The 17194-nt window shown below is 46.0% G+C and overlaps 1 protein-coding gene across 10 annotated transcripts in view; it reads right to left on the reverse strand.

The window, feature by feature from the left end:
- The window catches only part of AZIN2 (antizyme inhibitor 2), a 43947-nt gene continuing 26753 nt past the window's right edge, over positions 1-17194 (reverse strand). For 6 of the 10 annotated variants that reach the window (XM_069574740.1, XM_069574737.1, XM_069574731.1 and 3 more), the window contains 2 exons: positions 7196-7410; positions 3586-4068 (listed from right to left, as the gene is read on the reverse strand). In XM_069574740.1, coding sequence (XP_069430841.1) covers positions 3930-4068; positions 7196-7410 — 354 coding nt within the window. In that variant the 3' untranslated portion in view covers positions 3586-3929. Of the gene's footprint in view, positions 1543-3585; positions 4069-7195; positions 7411-15739; positions 15924-17194 lie in introns of those variants that run through there. The other 4 variants (XM_069574730.1, XM_069574733.1, XM_069574732.1 and 1 more) reach the window with 4 other exon arrangements.

The following is a 17194-nucleotide window of genomic DNA, read 5'->3' on the forward strand; positions in this document are numbered from 1 at the left end:
TATGATCAACAGTTCTTTAATATGGGTGAATACAGAGCAGTGAAAGTGCAGAGATACAATTCCCAGGCATAGAGTAAAAGAAAAGGGATACATCCAAGCTGAGACGTGAAAGATTTGTTCAACTTATATGTTGGACATTCGTGTGTAGGGTAGTGTTTTAGGTGCTAGGAACATGGCAACAAATATAAACATATCTCTGCCCTTAAGAGCTTCAGTTCAGCTCAGTCGCTCAGTCGTGTCCAACTCTGTGACCCCATGGACTGCAGCACGCCAGGCTTCTCTGTCCATCACCAACTCCTGGAGCCTACTCAAACTCATGTCCATCGGTCAGTGATGCCATCCGACCGTCTCATCCTCTGTCATCCCCTTCTCCTCCTGTCTTCAATCCTTGAGAGCATCAGGGTCTTTTCCAATGAGTTGGTTCTTTGCATCAAGTGGCCAAAGTATTGGCGCTTCAGCTTCAGCATCAGTCCTGCCAATGAATATTCAGGACTGATCTCCTTTAGGATGGACTGGTTGGATCTCCTTGCAGTCCAAGGGACTCTCAAGAGTCTTCTCCAACACCACAGTTCAAAAGCATCAATTCTTCGGCATTCAGCTTTATAGTCCAACTCTCACATCCATACATGACTACCAGAAAAACTATAGCCTTGACTAGACAGACTTTTGTTGGCAAAGTAACGTCTTTGCTTTTTATATGCTGTCTAGGTTGGTCATAACTTTTCTTCCAAGGAGCAAGCATCTTTAATGGCCACAGTCACCATCTGCAGTGATTTTGGAGCCCCCAAAATAAAGTCTGTTACTATTTCCATTGTTTCCCCATCTATTTGCCTTGAAGTGATGGGACCAGATGCCATGATCTTAGCTTTCTGAATGCTGAGTTTTAAGCCAGCTTTTTCACTCTCCTCTTTCATTTTCATCAAGAGGCTCTTTAGTTCTTTGCTTTCTGCCCTGAGTGTGGTGTCATCTGCCTGTCAGGTTATTGATTATTTCTCCCCACAATCTTGATTTTCCAGCTTGTGCTTCATCCAGCGTTTCTCATGATGTACTCGGTGTATAAGTTAAATACACAGGGTGACAATATACAACCTTGACGTACTCCTTTCCTGATTTGGAACCAGTCTGTTGTTCCATGTCCAGTTCTAACTTGCTTCTTGACCTGCATACAGATTTCTCAGGAGGCAGGTCAGGTGATCTGGTATTCCCATCTCTTGAAGAATCTTCCACAGTTTGTTGTGATCCACACAGTCAAAGGCATTGATGTAGTTAATAAAGCCAAAGTAGATGTTTTTCTGGCACTCTCTTGCTTTTTTTGATGATCCAACAGATGTTGGCAATTTGATTTCTGGCTCCTCAGCCTTTTCAAAATTTTAGAATTAAGAGCTTAATTCTAATTAAATGTATGTCAGATGATGAGTTATGGGGAGTGGGAGGAGGTAAGACTATGGAGGGGATCATGGGATGGTGGGGTGGGGTGGGAGTGTTACAGTTGTAACAGTGGTCAGGAAGGCCTCACTGAGAAGGTGGCATCTGAGCAAAGACCTGAAGGTGTGAGGGAGAGAGATCAGAGAGCTATTGGGGTTATAAGGAAATGCACCTGGCATGTCAGAGGAAGACAGGGAAATAATGAACTGCCTCCAATGGGATAGCTTTCTCAGGGATTTTCAGTGGCAACTGTGACTGTGTTTCTTGCCTTAAATGTTACCTTTAGAATCTACTTTCTGTAAAATGTGACCACCACTCCCCCCCACACATAATTAGATGGGAGGGGCACTTTGAACAGGGTGTACAGAAAAGGCCTTCCTGATGCGCTCTTTAAGATGGGAATGAGTCAGCCCTGAAAAGCTGGAAGAAATGCAGTTTAGGCAGAGGGAACAGCAAGGGCAAAGGCCTGGAAGCAGAAAAGAATTCCAATAAACGTGAGGAACTGAAAAGAGGCCAAACAGGCTAAAGAGTTTTCAGCAGCAGATTGACAAGATTGGATTCATATTTCAAAAAGATCCCTCTGACTGTTAGAAGCCTACATTTAATAATTTTGCAGGTTAAGTTTACACAGGCTTAGCTACTCATCCGCTAGGTGCCAGGATGAGGGTTTAAAATGGAACAAAGGGTTGACTGGAAATGCCCATCCTGTTGCCTTCCCTATGGTCCCTTTGCAGCTGGAATGAGCTGGCTTGGGCAGATGGGTTTCCTAAAGGGAGAGGGGTGGACGGGGTGGGTGACACCCAGAGAGGCACCATCTTCCTCCTGAGCAGGGGTGCACAGAGGGGACAACTTGTGCCTTTTGGACCCCCTGGCTGGACCTGCCTTAAACAGGCTGGGGGTGAAGGAAGTGGATGCTACCTCCAGGTCTCCCTCTGCCGCCTGTGAATAAGCTTTCATTTATCCTCTCAAAGGTCTTACCATGCTTCTGCTCCAGAGGCATGTAGGGCTCCCTACTGCCTGCAGAATTAAGTTCAGACTCCTTGCTTTGTTGTTCAGATTTGTAGGACTGAGCCCTTAACCTGTGGGATCTGATTCTATCTCACTCTAGGTAGGTAGTGTCAGAACTGAGTGGAGTTCTGGGACACCCAGCTGTTGTCAGAGAATTGTTTGGTGGTGTAGGGGGGAAAACGCACACATTGTACCAGGCTTACCCAGGAAGAAGCTCAATTCAGAATATCTAGACCAGGCAAATCCACAGAGGTGGAAAATAGTTAAGTGGGTACCAGAGGCTGGGGGAAAGGGAGAATGGGGAGTGAGTGTGAATTAACGCAGTTTCTTTTTGAGGTAATGGACATGTTCTAGAATTAGATAGTGGTGATGGTTGCACAGACTCTGTGAATATACTAAAACCCACTGACTTCTACACTTTGAAAGGGTGAGTTTTAGGGAATATGAATTATATCTTTTTTAATTGCAAAAGAAAAATCTCTAGGATCACCCATTAACAGCTGGGGGACCTCTAAAATCTGAACTCCTTTGCTAAGCAGCTCACACACCCCACGCGCACAGTTTTGTGATCCTAACAATGTGAAGTCCTGACGAGAACTGCCCCACTGAGGAGCCATGGGCCTCAGGGCCCTTGACGTTGGATGCGGCAGCAGTCTGTGGCCAACCACGTGCTAACAGTCACTGCCTGAGTAAGCAAGACCAGCTATGTATCTGTATTGCTCCGACTGCCTTGCTGACACGCAAGCAGAGGACGGGTAGGGGATCTCCTTAGAACCTCCCAGGTATCCACCTCTTCACTCTTCATCTTTGGTAGGAACTCCCAGAAGCTGTGTCAAATATTCAATTGCCTCCACTTTAGGCCAGGACTTAAGCTGGGTATTGGGGACACCCAGAGACACCTCCTCAGCCATGAGCTGCAGCTCCAGTGCTACAGGGAGGCAACCCTGACCCCCACCCCAACTCCTGATAGCTCTGCCTTCCTCATGATGCCAGCGTGGAAGCTTGAGAAAACAAGAGAGGTGAATCAGAGAAGCTGGGCGCCAGTAGGGGAGGCCCACACTGCAGTGTGAGGTTATCATTGTAGGATGGGGAAGTCTCAGCCCTGGCCTAACCCAGGCTGCTTTGTGAACTGAACTGCCGATTGCACTGGAGTATTAAAAAACCTAAATATTTTATTTGCTTAATATTTACAAAGGTGAGAAGGAGACCAAGGGAGACCCCCAAGAACACGCCCACACCTGGCTGACCAGGCCCCTTGCGCTGCAGAGGAGGCAGACACAGCTGGAAGGGACAGGATTTATGTTGCATACTTGAACTACAGCAAGTGTAAGACTGGTCCTATTTACAGGGCAGAAACACTACAGGTGGAGCATGGGGGGTGGCAGAGCGAGCACCAGAGTCCTGGCCAGAGGGTGCCCTGCTTGCCACTTTCCCCACCTCTCCCAGAGGCATCTCTGGGGCCCCGCTGGGGTTCTCCGGGGGGGAACGGGGCCCGCTCACATGATGCTCGCCGGGGTGAAGACGGGGCCCATGCACAAGGTGTCCGTGATCTCCCAGCCACAGGACAGAGGCTTGCACATGCCCTCGGCATCCTCGTCCTGTTCTGCAGGCAGCAGCTGCCCTTGCAGGGCTTCCCTGCAAGGGAGAGGGGGTCTCTGGAGGCAGCTGGCACGGGGCCCATGGGCCAAGAACTCCCCATGGCTCCTGCACTGGAAGACCTGGTGCCACTGGGGCCCCAGCACCCAGGGGCAAGGGCAGGGGGAGGCCTGCTGCCCCCTCTTCCCCCACTGCTGTCTTCTCCCAGAGCCTAACCCACAAGGGAAAGGAACCCACATTCACTGATGTGCCCATTATTGTGCCAGGCACTTCACTTACAGTCTAATTGTATTCTCCCAAAACCCTGTAAGGGTGACTTTATCGTCCCCATTTTACTCTGAGCAAACTGACTTAGAAGTTACCTGCCCAAGGTCACAATCCTAGAAGGAGGTAGAACGACCCAACACTCACTTCAAAGCCCGCATTCTTCATACCCCAGGCTTGGTACTTAAAAAATAAAAATCTGCCCTTCCCTCAAAAATCCTACAAACTGTTTCTCCTACATCCTCACGTTAATAAACGGCTCCTGTTCTTGCCATGAGTTGGAGATCTTGTTCCCACACACAGTGGATCCTTGCTGAGCCCCATTCCTGAGCATCCCCAAAAGCACCCACTTCTCTCCATTCACACTGACACCACCAGCTCTAGCCAGGAAAGCACATTCTCCCAGAAAAGTCCAACCCAGGTTCATCTTTCCAAAAAGCAAATCCCTTCTAAGTTGCCGGCAGTCTCCCTCCACGCTCAGGCCACACAAGATCTGGCCCCTGCCCGCCTCTCCCACCACGCACAACGGTGCAGCCATCTTCGGGCCTGCATCCCATCCCAGGCACATCCTGTGCACATCCAGTCTCTGCCTGCATCATCAACCCTGGTTGAGTCCCACAGCACAGTGTACTCCTTGATAACAATGAGCATTCAATACCTGCTTCCCTGACAATCCTCCAACTAGAGAGGGGCAGGGGATGTACCTGAGTTACTCATTGCCTAGTGCCCCTGACAACAAATAAATACACACTTGGTGCGGAGAGGTGGACGCTGGGTGGAGGACGGGGAAAGAGCACTGCGTTCAGTATCAAGAGGCCGGGTCAGGGCAGCATGACAGCCTGTTCCTTACTCCTGCCAGGATCTGCTTCCCAGGACCCTCCCTCTTCCATCTACATCTTCCCTCCCCTCCTTTCATACTTCCAGCCTATTCCAGTCCCCCACCTGCAGGAAGGCCTCCCCTCTTTGCTGATGTATACAATTCAGCAGCAAATCAGTAGTCAGTCCAGCCAGGCCATTCCCTTCCAGGTGGGAGGTACTCTGGGCCAAGCGCCCTCTGTCTGAACCTCTGTTTCCTTATCTAAATGGGTTTTGAAAGATAAGTTTCTTAGACTCCTTCACTGGCTCCCCACTGCCTTCAAGATCAAGGCCAACCTGGGCCTCCAAGGTCCTCCTTGACCAAGTCTTCCTCTCATGCCACTCCAGCTAGATAGAACCACTTAAAACTCTGGATGAACTGGACTCTGAAGCCCCCCACCAGCCCAGGCCAGCCTCCAGTCAGCTTGCCTGGCCCTCTGGTGCCCGGCTAACTCCTCCCTCACCCATCAGGCGGTGCCTCCTCCCCAGCTCAATGGCCCACTCTCCCCCCCTAGTGACCTCTGCACTCTGCTGGTATGTGTCTGTGTGTCTGTGTGTGTGTATCTGTGTGTGTGTGCGCGCGTGTGTGTGTGCGTGCAGGTCTGATGCTTGGCGCTCCATATTCTCAGATGTTCTTTTACCCTCCAGGATTCAGCACAGAGCCAGATTCTAAAGTCGGACATGCCCATGAGGCCTCTTTGATATGGAGAAATTTTGGACATGGCCATTTCAATACATCAGATTTTTATGTTCCTAGTAACGTGTGCATCTGACTCCATGCAACTTCATCCACCTGTGTTTGCTGACAATGGAGCTGGGATAGATAAGGAAGCTTGTGTGATTATTGGTTTTTTACATTTGGTGTTTTGTGGGGGGTTTTTGGCCTTCTTAAAACACCCATGATTTCAAAATGGCAGCATCAGCCTATCCCGTGCAGGGAGTAGAAGCGGCAGGTTTGTTGACTGGATGAACTACAGGTGACTCTGAGCCCGAGCCCGTCAGGCCTGCCGTTTGGGACCATTGTTCCTGGGCTGGGGGAAGCTCAAGCCCCTTGCATGTCCCTGGGGGCACAGGCTTCACTCATTTCTGAGGACCCGGCAAAAAAGCCCCTCCCGATGGCTCCTGCCCTCTGCAGCCGTCTCCCCAGCCCCATAAGTGGGGGGGGGCTCTTCACTGCTGAGCAGCTGTGTGACCTCAAGCAAGTGACCTCTGTGTCAACACTGATCCCATAGTGTTCTGTGTTTGAGTAAAAGAAAATCATCATACGATGCCTAGTGTAGAGCCTGGCAGAAAGACCCAGGACTTTCAGGCTTGTCTCGCTGGATCCCAGTGCTGGCCTGGCGAGGGCATGCTCAGTGAGTAGCCACCCGACTGGTCAGCTCTATCTACACCTGCCCTTGTCTTCCCTTCATCCACCCAGTAGTTAGAGTGGTCTTTCTAAAATCCAAATCGGACCATGTCACCCCCGGACTTCCAATCAGTCCCTGCCAGCTGCTGCTGGAAGCTCTAAGCTACCCTTCATGGCTCTTCCCATGTCCAGCCCTGCTCCCTCTCCAGCCCCGACCAACCTTATGTTTTTTGAAGGCATGTTTGCCCCCAATTCCTTCTAAAACCCAAATCAGACCATGTCCCCGCCGTGGAAATACCCTCTTCTGGGGGACCTTGGAACAGAACCCCCTTCCTGCCCTTCCAGCCATTTGACTCCCGCCAGGCTTTGACTTCATCCTTCTTTCCTCAGGGAGGTAGATCTGGGGTGGGGATCTAAGCCTCCAAAACCCGGCCACTCCCTGCAGCACTGTATTCTCAGGCGCGCCTGTCTGCTTCTGTGTCCCTCCAGGGCTCTGAGCTCCCCAAGGGAAACTCGGTCTCATTAAAGACCACAGCCAGGTGCCCAGCACAGGCCTCACTTGAAATCAGTAGCCCAGGATTATGTGTCCCATTGGATTACACAGGGGCAGGGCCCCCAAACCTGAGGCTCCCCATGTGGCTTCAGTCCAGCCTGCCCCCTCTCCAATCCCCATTCCATTTCCCAGCAGAGCCCCCTTACCAGGCCACCCGGGACATGGCGTAGGTGATGCGGCAGGTCTGGGCATCCCTGAGGAGGGAACCCATGCCCACAGTGTAGGCGCCCATGTTCTCAAAGACCAGCCAGTCCCCTACGTGTAGTTGCGGCAGCCACAAGCCCTCAGCTACACAGTCACAGCCATTGGCCACCGGGCCCCACAGGCTGCTGCTGTACAGGGGCTGCTCCGTGGGTGGTTTCTGCGGGAGAGAGGGACAGTCAGCTTTCCCGGGCATACGTACACAGTCTGAGCACTCCCTCCCTCCAAAGCCTGCACAGCTCCCAGAGCAAACGGGATCAAGACCAGCTGGGCCTCCTAGCCTGCATTTAAGGCCCTCCCACTTCTCTGCATTCATTGCCTCCTACGCTCAGAAGCCACAGTGCCTGGTCTTAAATGCAGGCTCCAACACTTGCTAGCTGTGTGACCTTGGGCAAGCTACTTAATCCATCAGTTTGCTCATTTATAAAATGGGAATAGAAGCAGTTACCTACCTGCCGGGGTTAGTGAAAGGATACATAACATGACTAGAGGATGAGTGTGTGAACCAGCGTCTGACTCACGGCAAGGGCCCAGTAAGTTAGCACCATCTTTATTCATCGCTGGGGTTGCCGTCAGCCTCTGGCTTTAGTCTTCACTGGACCATCTGCCGCTTTGCAGACCCTGGGTGTTTCCCCACCTCTGCAGCCCTTGCCCCTCCCTCAAATGGAGACTGTCCTCCCTGCCCAGCCCTGCGGCTCCTTCTATGCAGGCCATCACGATCGCCTCCTTCCAGGCCTGACCCAGTAACAGGGGCCAGAAGGACACCAGTGAGTTAGACCCTCCCTCAGGCTCCCACGGCACTCAGTCTGGTGAGGAGGACTGGCCTCCCACAGACGGTCACAGGGTGGCCTGGCAGAGGTCACAGAGGACCTCACAGAATTACTTCCATTTCAGAGAAACAGGAATTCTGAGAGGTTAAGTGACTTATCCAAAGACAAAACTGACTTACCCAAAGACACAACTAACAATGACGTAAAATTTTTACTTTGTCCTTAAGTGACTTCCAAATCCAGAAAAAAGTCTGTAGCACAGACCATCTGAAGACAACCAAAGTATCAGTGCCATTTGTCACAGTGCAGGGATGCTGCTAGGCAGGCTGTGACTGGGGCTGTGGAGCTGTGGCTCCCCGGGGAAACCCTGCTTCTGTCCCTCCCTCCCCTCACCCCTGGCTCCCCACGCCATCCCCACGCTATTCCCTGAGGTCCCAAACCCACCAACTCCTAATTTTCCTTTAGATCTCAGGGTCCTCCTGGAAGCCTTTACTAAGGCTCTGCAAGCTTTGCCTTCATAGCATTTCCTATCATTTATAATTCGATATTTAAGAATTGTATCTCCCAGGCCCGTCTTCCCGTCAGACCATAAATTCGGTTGAGTCCAGAGATCACGACAGTCTTGTTTACCCCCATCTCCTCCAAGCCTAGCGGTCTGGCATATAGTAAGTCCTTTTGTGAAGACTACTTAAGTGAATGAATGAATAAATAAATGAATAGGGAATACATGAGTGATGAGAAAGAGCAAAAAAGAAAGAGAAGGTACAAATAGACGCTATCCAAGAGCCTAGGAGGAGGCAGCAGAGGAGACCAATGGGAGGAGGAGGAGAGGTGTTTAGGTGCCTCAGCCAGGAGCAGGGAGAGCCACAGGTGCCATGAGCAGAAATATACTCGTGTGTTACTGCATAAGCCGTTAATTAGTCTCGTTAATAAAGACATGCACATGTTATTAAATCAAACATGAGAACTATCCTATACTCACTCATTCATTCAACAGATACTCATTAAGTACCTACTATGTGCCAGGCTCTGATCCAAGAGCCTGGGATGCAACAGTGAACACACAGAAAAACAAGGTTCCTGTGCTCATGAACCTCACATGCTAGAGGAATACAGATCAATACATCCTTGTTCATACAACTTAACACTCTTGTTCATAAGCTTCTTATTAATGAGTAAAATTCATCTCAGTTGCTCTGAATTATTTACCTTAGCTCCAACAAGTGGACTTTTAAAGACGTGTGAGGGGAAATGCTATATAAATGTATTCATGAGGATCCTTATGAAATCCTTAAGAAAATAGGTTTCAAAGCTTCTTCCACAATAAAATGAAAAGAAAAGGCACCCTTGAGTTATAATCAGATTTCTCTCACTTATTAGTGGTATAAATTTTAAATGGGTAGAAAGGAAAGATTTTAAAATTTCACAGGAAATAAGGCAATTACCATTTAAAACCTTTTTTAAAAAAATGAAATAAAAAAGGAAATAGCAAAATAAATGTTCCAAAAGTATGTGGGAGCAGGCTTTTAAGTCTCAGTTCTGTTTTTGAGTTGGAAAACTGAGCGGAAATGGGCCTGTAAACATACAAGAAGCCGAATCAGCTACTAGGGCCCCTCTCTGAGAGAGCAAGAAGAGGGTCCTACTTTACAAAGCACACCTACCACCACTTCACACTTCATCTGGGAGGCAGTTGCATTCCCATTTTACAGATGAGAAAACTCAGAAGTGACCTGCTCCGGGTTCTGGAGGGAGTGAGTGGCACAGCTCCTGGGGGTCCCAGACGAGGGCCCTCCTAGCTGCACCTGGATAGCAGCTTTCCTCAAAGAGGCCCAATATGAGGGCAGATCCACAGAAGAAACACAGTGAAGCATTTAAGATGGCACATGGCTCTGAGGGAATCCCTAAATAACTCCCCAACTTTTAAAGCATACATAAGTTAGCTCCTATAATGCATAAAGTGTACAGAAATATTTTAAAAGGAAAAAACATGGGATGAACAAGGGCAGCACACAAAAAGGAAAAACAAGAAACATAACAAAAGCCTGTGACCAAAATCTCACTTGTGAACATACAGGCAAAAATCCAAAATGAAACCCTAGCTAATCAAATCCACACTCTCATTCAAAGAATCACTTTCAATGGTCAGATGATTTAAATGGAAGGCAGGGACAATGAGCAAGGTGATCACCGGCTTCATAGTAACATGAAGAATATAGATCTATACTTCAAATTTAATTTTCCAAATCATGGCATTCAATAGCCCATAGCACCCCTTCTTGATTAAAACTATAGACAAAATTAAACTCCAATAAAGAGAAACCATTTAAAATAAGGAGCAAACTCTAACTTAATGGAGATATACTAGAATGGCTTCATTTCAGAACTAGAAGCAACCTTAATTTTACAGTTAAGCCCTCTCATTTTCCAGATGAAAAGACTATAGACACGGGGCCCAGAGAGGGTAAGTAACTTGCCTAATGTTACTCAGCTACTAGACGGCAGAGCCAAGAACCAGACCCAAGTCTTTTGACTCCAAGACTGAACCTTTCTGTCATTTCTATTTTACATAGCATGAGAAATGCTGACAATAGCTATTATCTGAAAATAAAGAAACAAAAAGATATAATATAGAAAAATAAAGAAATAAAATATTATACTGCAGACAAAGCTCGCCCACCAAGAAAATTCAGACGGGAGAGGAGTAGTTACTAGAGATTAGTGAGTTTTTACATGTAAGCTGATGTCTCAACTTAAACACACAGGGGACCATCTCCACTCACAGTAATGAAAGCATTAAGTTACTAACCTCAGGGATGTACTTGGGCCACAATAATACTTAACCCATGAAAATAATAAAACCTTGAAAGGAGAGATGAAATACAAGGACTCTACCTTCTCCTAGCTGGAAAAACTTAGTAAAGCCAAAAAAGAGAATTTCTTCCAATTTCAGAAATAAATAAGCTACTACTAATTAAAAGCCCCAGAGACAGGGATCCAATTTCATTTTTTACATAGGGACAATCAAGTGACCTAGCATCATATATTAAGCAATTCCCAATGATGTGCTTTGCAAGTCTTGTCAAAATCAAGTTTCCAGATATATGTGAATTTTGTGTGTGTGTGCTCTAATCTATGTTTTGCTGGTCTAAAATTATGCCACTCTCCAAACCAAACTGTTTTAATAAACCCCTACTATTTTAGTGGTTACTCAAGATATTTACTTTGTAATATGTATTCCTAAGGTAGTCTAAAATCAGTCAACATCTTTACCTTCTGCTCAAGCAATTGAAGGGCTGCTCAGGTGGTGATAGTGGTAAAGAACCCGTCTTCCAAGGCAGGAGACTTAAGAGATATGGGTTTGATCCCTGGGTTGGGAAGATCTTTTGGAGGACGGCACAGCAACCCACGCCAGTATTCTTGCCTGAAGAACCCCACGGACAGAGGAGCCTGGCGGGCTACAGTCCATAGTGCTGCACAGAGTCGGACGTGACTAAAGCGACTTAGCACACACACACAAGAAATTCAAAACCTTAGAATACCAGCTTCTTCACTCTCCCTCCCAACTTACATTCTATTGCTATCCAGTGTAGGCTGATAGATCGGAGCTGCTCTTTCACTATCTTCTGCCTTCCATTGCTACGGGGGAAATAAGCTCTAAGTCTAATTAATATTCTTCTACCGGTATTCTTTTATCTGTCTCGTTTCTCTCACTAGTTTTATGACCTTCCGTCTCTGGTGTTCAGTTTCACTAACATGTTGTCTACGTATGGATTCATTTTTAGGTAATATACTTGGAATTTGTTGAATTTCCTGAATCTGAGAATAAATGTTCCTCTCGTTTACTCTCTGCCAGCAATTCATTTTTATTTATTTTGCCTCAGCTCCAAATCTACCCTTCTCCGCCCTGCTTTGTGATACTGCTGCTGCTGCTGCTAAGTCGCTTCAGTCGTGTCCGACTCTGTGCGACCCCATAGACGGCAGCCCACTAGGCTCCTCCGTTCCTGGGATTCTCCAGGCAAGAATACTGGAGTGGGTTGCCATTTCCTTCTCCAATGCACGAAAGTGAAAAGTGAAAGTGAAGTCGCTCAAGTCGTGCCCGACTCCTAGCGATCCTAGAGTGCGACATTTCTTCCTTACTAGCCGGCTCTATGTTCTTGATGATGTTTAGTTGCTATGTCTGACTCTTTTGAAACCCCGTGGACTGTAGCTCACCCCTCTCTCCATGGAATTTCTCAGGCAAGAATACTGCAATGGGTTGCCATTTCCTTCTCCAGGGGGTCTTCCTGACCCAGGGATCGAACCCACGTCTCCTGCATTGGCAGCCCAATTCTTTATCACTGAGCAACCAGGGAAGCCCAGCTAGCTCTATGTTGGGCTTTGTCAATATAAGTTGCTGGAAAAACACTGCAAGGGCAGATCAGGAAGAAGGAACTCTCTCCCTTTTAGCTTGCTGTTTTCCGTGTGGCCACCTTTGGTTCAGGGTGTGAGGGTGTGGTTGCGTTCACCTCAATGGCCCTCCGTTCAACTTTGGCCTGCACAGTCCAACAAGCTTCTCTCCACTCCACAGCAGGCTACTTCTGCAATTCAGTTGTGTTGGTGACCCTCTAAAAGTTTCCTTGCCACAGGAAGGCTGCATACCATGGCCTTTCCTCAAAGGTTTCAATCTCAGACTTGCAGGGAGGAGCCCTCCTCTAAGGTGCTTCATTTTTCACTCTCCCTTACCAGATATAGTAACTGCTTTTATCCTTTTTAGTAATTAGCCATCTTTAAAGTTAGCAGTTCTTTATGTTAAAATTTCCATGTTCAAACCACCTGTCTTGTTTCTGTATCCTGATACAATCTCTTCCTGGAACTGTGGTTAGACATTACGCCCTCTCACTCTACCACACCTACGCCTTTCTTATTTCCATTTGTCTCTTTGTGCTACATTTGCAAAGTGCCTTCAGCTCTATATTCCAATTCCTTCTTTCTTTCCCCATATCCTCTCTCTTCAACTGTCTCTAATATCTTGCTTTGTTGTTGTTGTTTAGTCGTTGAGTCATGTCTGACTCTTTTCCAGCCGCATGGACTGTAGCCCGCCAGGCTCCTCTGTCCATGGACAGGCTCCTCCGTCCTCTGTCCCAGGCAAGAATACTGGAGTAGGTTGCCATTTTCTTCTCCAGGGGATCTTCCTGACCCAGGGATCAAACCCACGTCTCTTGCAGTGGCAGGTGGATTCTTTACCACTGAGCCACCTGGGAAGCCCCAATATCTTGCTTACTCTGTGTATAATTTCAATGTTCATATATTTCATTTCTACAAATTCTATTTAGTCCTTTTAAAAATCTGTTAAGTCAAGATTTTATATTTGCTTACTTTTGGAAAGCAAAACTAATTTTCAATTTACTATTTCTTTAAACACAGTAAATATTTTTATTTTTCAGTTCAGTTCCAACTCTTTGTGACCCCATGGACTACAGCACGCCAAGTTTACCTGTCCATCACCAACTCCCAGAGCTTACTCAAACTCATGTCCATCAAGTCAGTGATGCCATCCAACCATCTCATCCTCTGTCATCCCCTTCACCTCTTGCCATTAATCTTTTCCAGCATCAGGGTCTTTCCAAATGAGTCAGTTCTTTGCATCAGGTGGCCAAACTACTGGAGTTTCAGCTTCATCATCAGTCCTTCCAATGAATATTCAGGAATGATTTCCTTTAGGATGGACTAGTTGGATCTCCTTGCACTCCAAGGGACTCTCAAGAGTCTTCTCCAAACACCACAGTTCAAAAGCATCAATTCTTTGGCACTCAGTTTTCTTTATGGTCCAACTATCACATCCATATATGACCAATGGAAAAAATATAGCCTTGACTAGACGGACCTTTGTTGGCAAAGTAATGTCTCTGCTTTTTAATATGCTGTCTAGGTTGGTCAGCAAACGTCTTTTAATTTCATGGCTGCAGTTACCATCTGCAGTGATTTGGGAGCCCCCAAAAATGAAGTGTGACACTGTTTCCATTGTTTCCCCATCTATTCGCCATTAAGTGATGGGACCAGATGCTGTGATCTTCGTTTCCTGAATGTTGAGCTTTAAGCCAACTTTTTCACTCTCCTCTTTCACTTTCATCAGGAGGCTTTTTAGTTCCTCTTCACTTTCTGCCATAAGGGTGGTGTCATCGGCATATCTGAGGTTATTGATATTTCTCCCAACAGTCTTGATTCCAGCTTGTGCTTCATCCAGCCCAGCATTTCTCATGATGTACTCTGCATATAAGTTAAATAAGCAGGGTGACAATATACAGCCTTGACGTATTCCTTTCCTGATTTCGAATCAGTCGGTTGTTTCATGTCCAGTTCTAACTGTTGTTTCTTGACCTGCATATAGGTTTCTCAAGAGGCAGGTCAGGTGGTCTGGTATTCCCATCTCTTGAAGAATTTTCCACAGTTTGTTGTGATCCACACAGTCAAAGCCTTTGGTGTAGTCAATAAAGCAGAAGTAGATGTTATTCTGGAACTCTCTTGCTTTTTGATGATCCAGCGGATGTTGGCAATTTGATCTCTGGTTCCTCTGCCTTTTCTAAATCCAGCTTGAACATCCGGAAGTTCACAGTTCATGTGTTGCTGAAGCCTGGCTTGGAGAATTTTGAGCATTACTTTGCTAGCATGTGAGATGAGTGCAATTGTGAGGTAGTTTGAGCATTCTTTGGCATTGCCTTTCTTTGGGATTGGAATGAAACCTGACCTTTTCCAGTCCTGTGGCCACTGCTGAGTCTTCCAAATTTGCTGGCATATTGAGTGCAGCACTATCACAGCATCATCTTTCAGGATTTGAAATAGCTCAACTGGAATTCCATCACCTCCACTAGCTTTGTTTGTAGTAATTCTTCCTAAGGCCCACTTGACTTCACATTCCAGGATGTCTGGCTCTAGGTGAGTGATCACACCATCATGATTATCTGGGTCATGAAGATCTTTTCTGTGTAGCTCTTCTGTGTATTCTCACCACCTCTTCTTAATATTTTCTGCTTCTGTTAGGTCCATACTGTTTCTGTCCTTTATTGAGCCCATCTTTGCATGAAAAGTTCCCTTGGTATCTGTAATTTCCTTAAAGAGATCTCTAGTGTTTCCCATTCTATCAGTGCTAAAAGGATTCAGCATACATCCCCAGATAGAAGGCCAATTTCAGAGCTAGGTTTTCTCTCTGGATTAATTCACTTAACATATTTGAATAGTCACTATTGTACATGCTTGGGACACACTAGTGAACAAAATAGACAAAGATCCTTGTCCTCACAGGGTTTATAGTCTAGCAGGGGGAGGAAAACAAAAGTATATACACTATGTTATAAAGTAATTTAAAAAACAGATTAGGTGAGGGGTACAGGTGTAACATCAAATAAGGTATAAGGTGTCAGGGTGTAAGGAGATGACTTTTCAGCAAAGACCTAAAGAAGGTGACAAGTGAACCAGGGTGGCACCTAGAAGAGAAGTGATCCGGTCAGAGGGGAAAGCTGGTGCAAAAGTGCTGAGGCAGGAATATGCCTGGTGAGTTCAGGGAGCTGCAAGGAGGCTGGAGTGATTAGAGACGATGAGCAAGGGGATGTGGGTGAGGGAGGTGGTGTGAGACGTAACAGAGTCAGATCTCAGAGGGCCTCGGGAGCTACTGGAAGGGCTCTGGCTTTAATTCAGAGTGAGACGGGAGCCCAAGCAGAGTTTCAGTTAGAAAAGAGACATGATTTAACTTACCCTTAAAAAGGATCCCTCAGACTGGTGGGTTGACTGACTTTTACACTAAGTGAAGTGGAGATGCCTGCTTTCACTTGTGTAGTGACCTCTGAAGATTCCCTGCTATCTTGTAGGTCAGGACACAGTCTTCTTTGTCAGTGGGGAAGCTGTTCAGAGTATCTCCTCTACCACATTGCTGGAAATAGAAGGCACCCCCTACCAGGTTTCTAAACATAGCACAAAGCTGTTGTCCAAAGAACAGGATAAAAACTAGAGATCACTGAAAAATAAAAGTAATGGATAGTATGGCAAAGCAGAAATGAAATAAGATTAGAAATCATTACTCAAGAATTTTTAAGACAAGAACTAACCAGATCCAGACCTGAAAAAGTACTACGGCAATGTACTCCAGACAGAATCCTACTTTTTAAACCATAAAATAATTAGAATAAAATATAATGACAAATGAGAGAACCCAATCTTGGCAACAAAGCTGTCTCTGTACAGAGTGGGGTGATCAGAGCTTGTACCCTGAATTTTGCTTCCAAAGAGTCTCATAAAACTCCCATGGTACTTGCCCCCTCTGGGACCCTCCCCACACCTAACTAACCCTTGCATTTATGAAGTACTGAGACACATTTACTGAACTGCATTTTAGACCACTCAGTGAATATTTAAAATGTTTATAAATAAAAGTCTACCTAACATATCAGTAAAGAAAATCATGTCTTGGAGAAGAGAATGGCAACCCACTCCAGCATTCTTGCCTGGAGAAGCCCATGGACAGAGGAGCCTGGTGGGCTATGTCTGCGGGGTCGAAAAAGAGCCAGACGCAACTTAGTGACTAAACAAGAGCATGCCAAAAATATTTTCAAGAGTAAAGGATATTATTACCTCCATTGTTGCTTCAAAAATAGCATTTTAAAAAGATAAAATTAACATGCCCAAACATTGTTAATAAAAGACAAAGTTACTAAGTTGTTAATAAAAGACAAAGTTACTAAGTTATTATATATCCAGGGCATCTCTGGGAGGCAGAGGTTATATATTGGTTTCTAATTTAAAAATGTTCACTTTATCAAACATGATTTGGCTTTGGTTGGCCTTTTATAATTTACATAAAACAAAGTTGATTTTCCTCAATTCTATGATTTAGATATTTCCCACACTCAGCAAATGATGAAATTTGAATTAATATAAAAAAGAAAACCATGTCTCATAATATATATATATTTTTAAGTTAAAACAATGTGCACTATGACACTTAAAGAAATGAAAGTAAAATTTAACAATGGTCATCTATGAATGGTGGGATTAGCGGATTATTACTTTTGTGCTAAATTTTCTCCAGTAATTAAACATATGGTAAATCTATAACCCGCAGAGCAGGTAGAAAGAGATAAATATCCTTACTATTAATTGCAGAACACTTAGTTAAGACATATGAGAGCATGTTGAAATATCTAT

The sequence above is a fragment of the Ovis canadensis genome, chromosome 2 (genome assembly GCF_042477335.2).
Source record: "Ovis canadensis isolate MfBH-ARS-UI-01 breed Bighorn chromosome 2, ARS-UI_OviCan_v2, whole genome shotgun sequence".
Classification (NCBI taxonomy): Eukaryota; Metazoa; Chordata; class Mammalia; order Artiodactyla; family Bovidae; genus Ovis; species Ovis canadensis.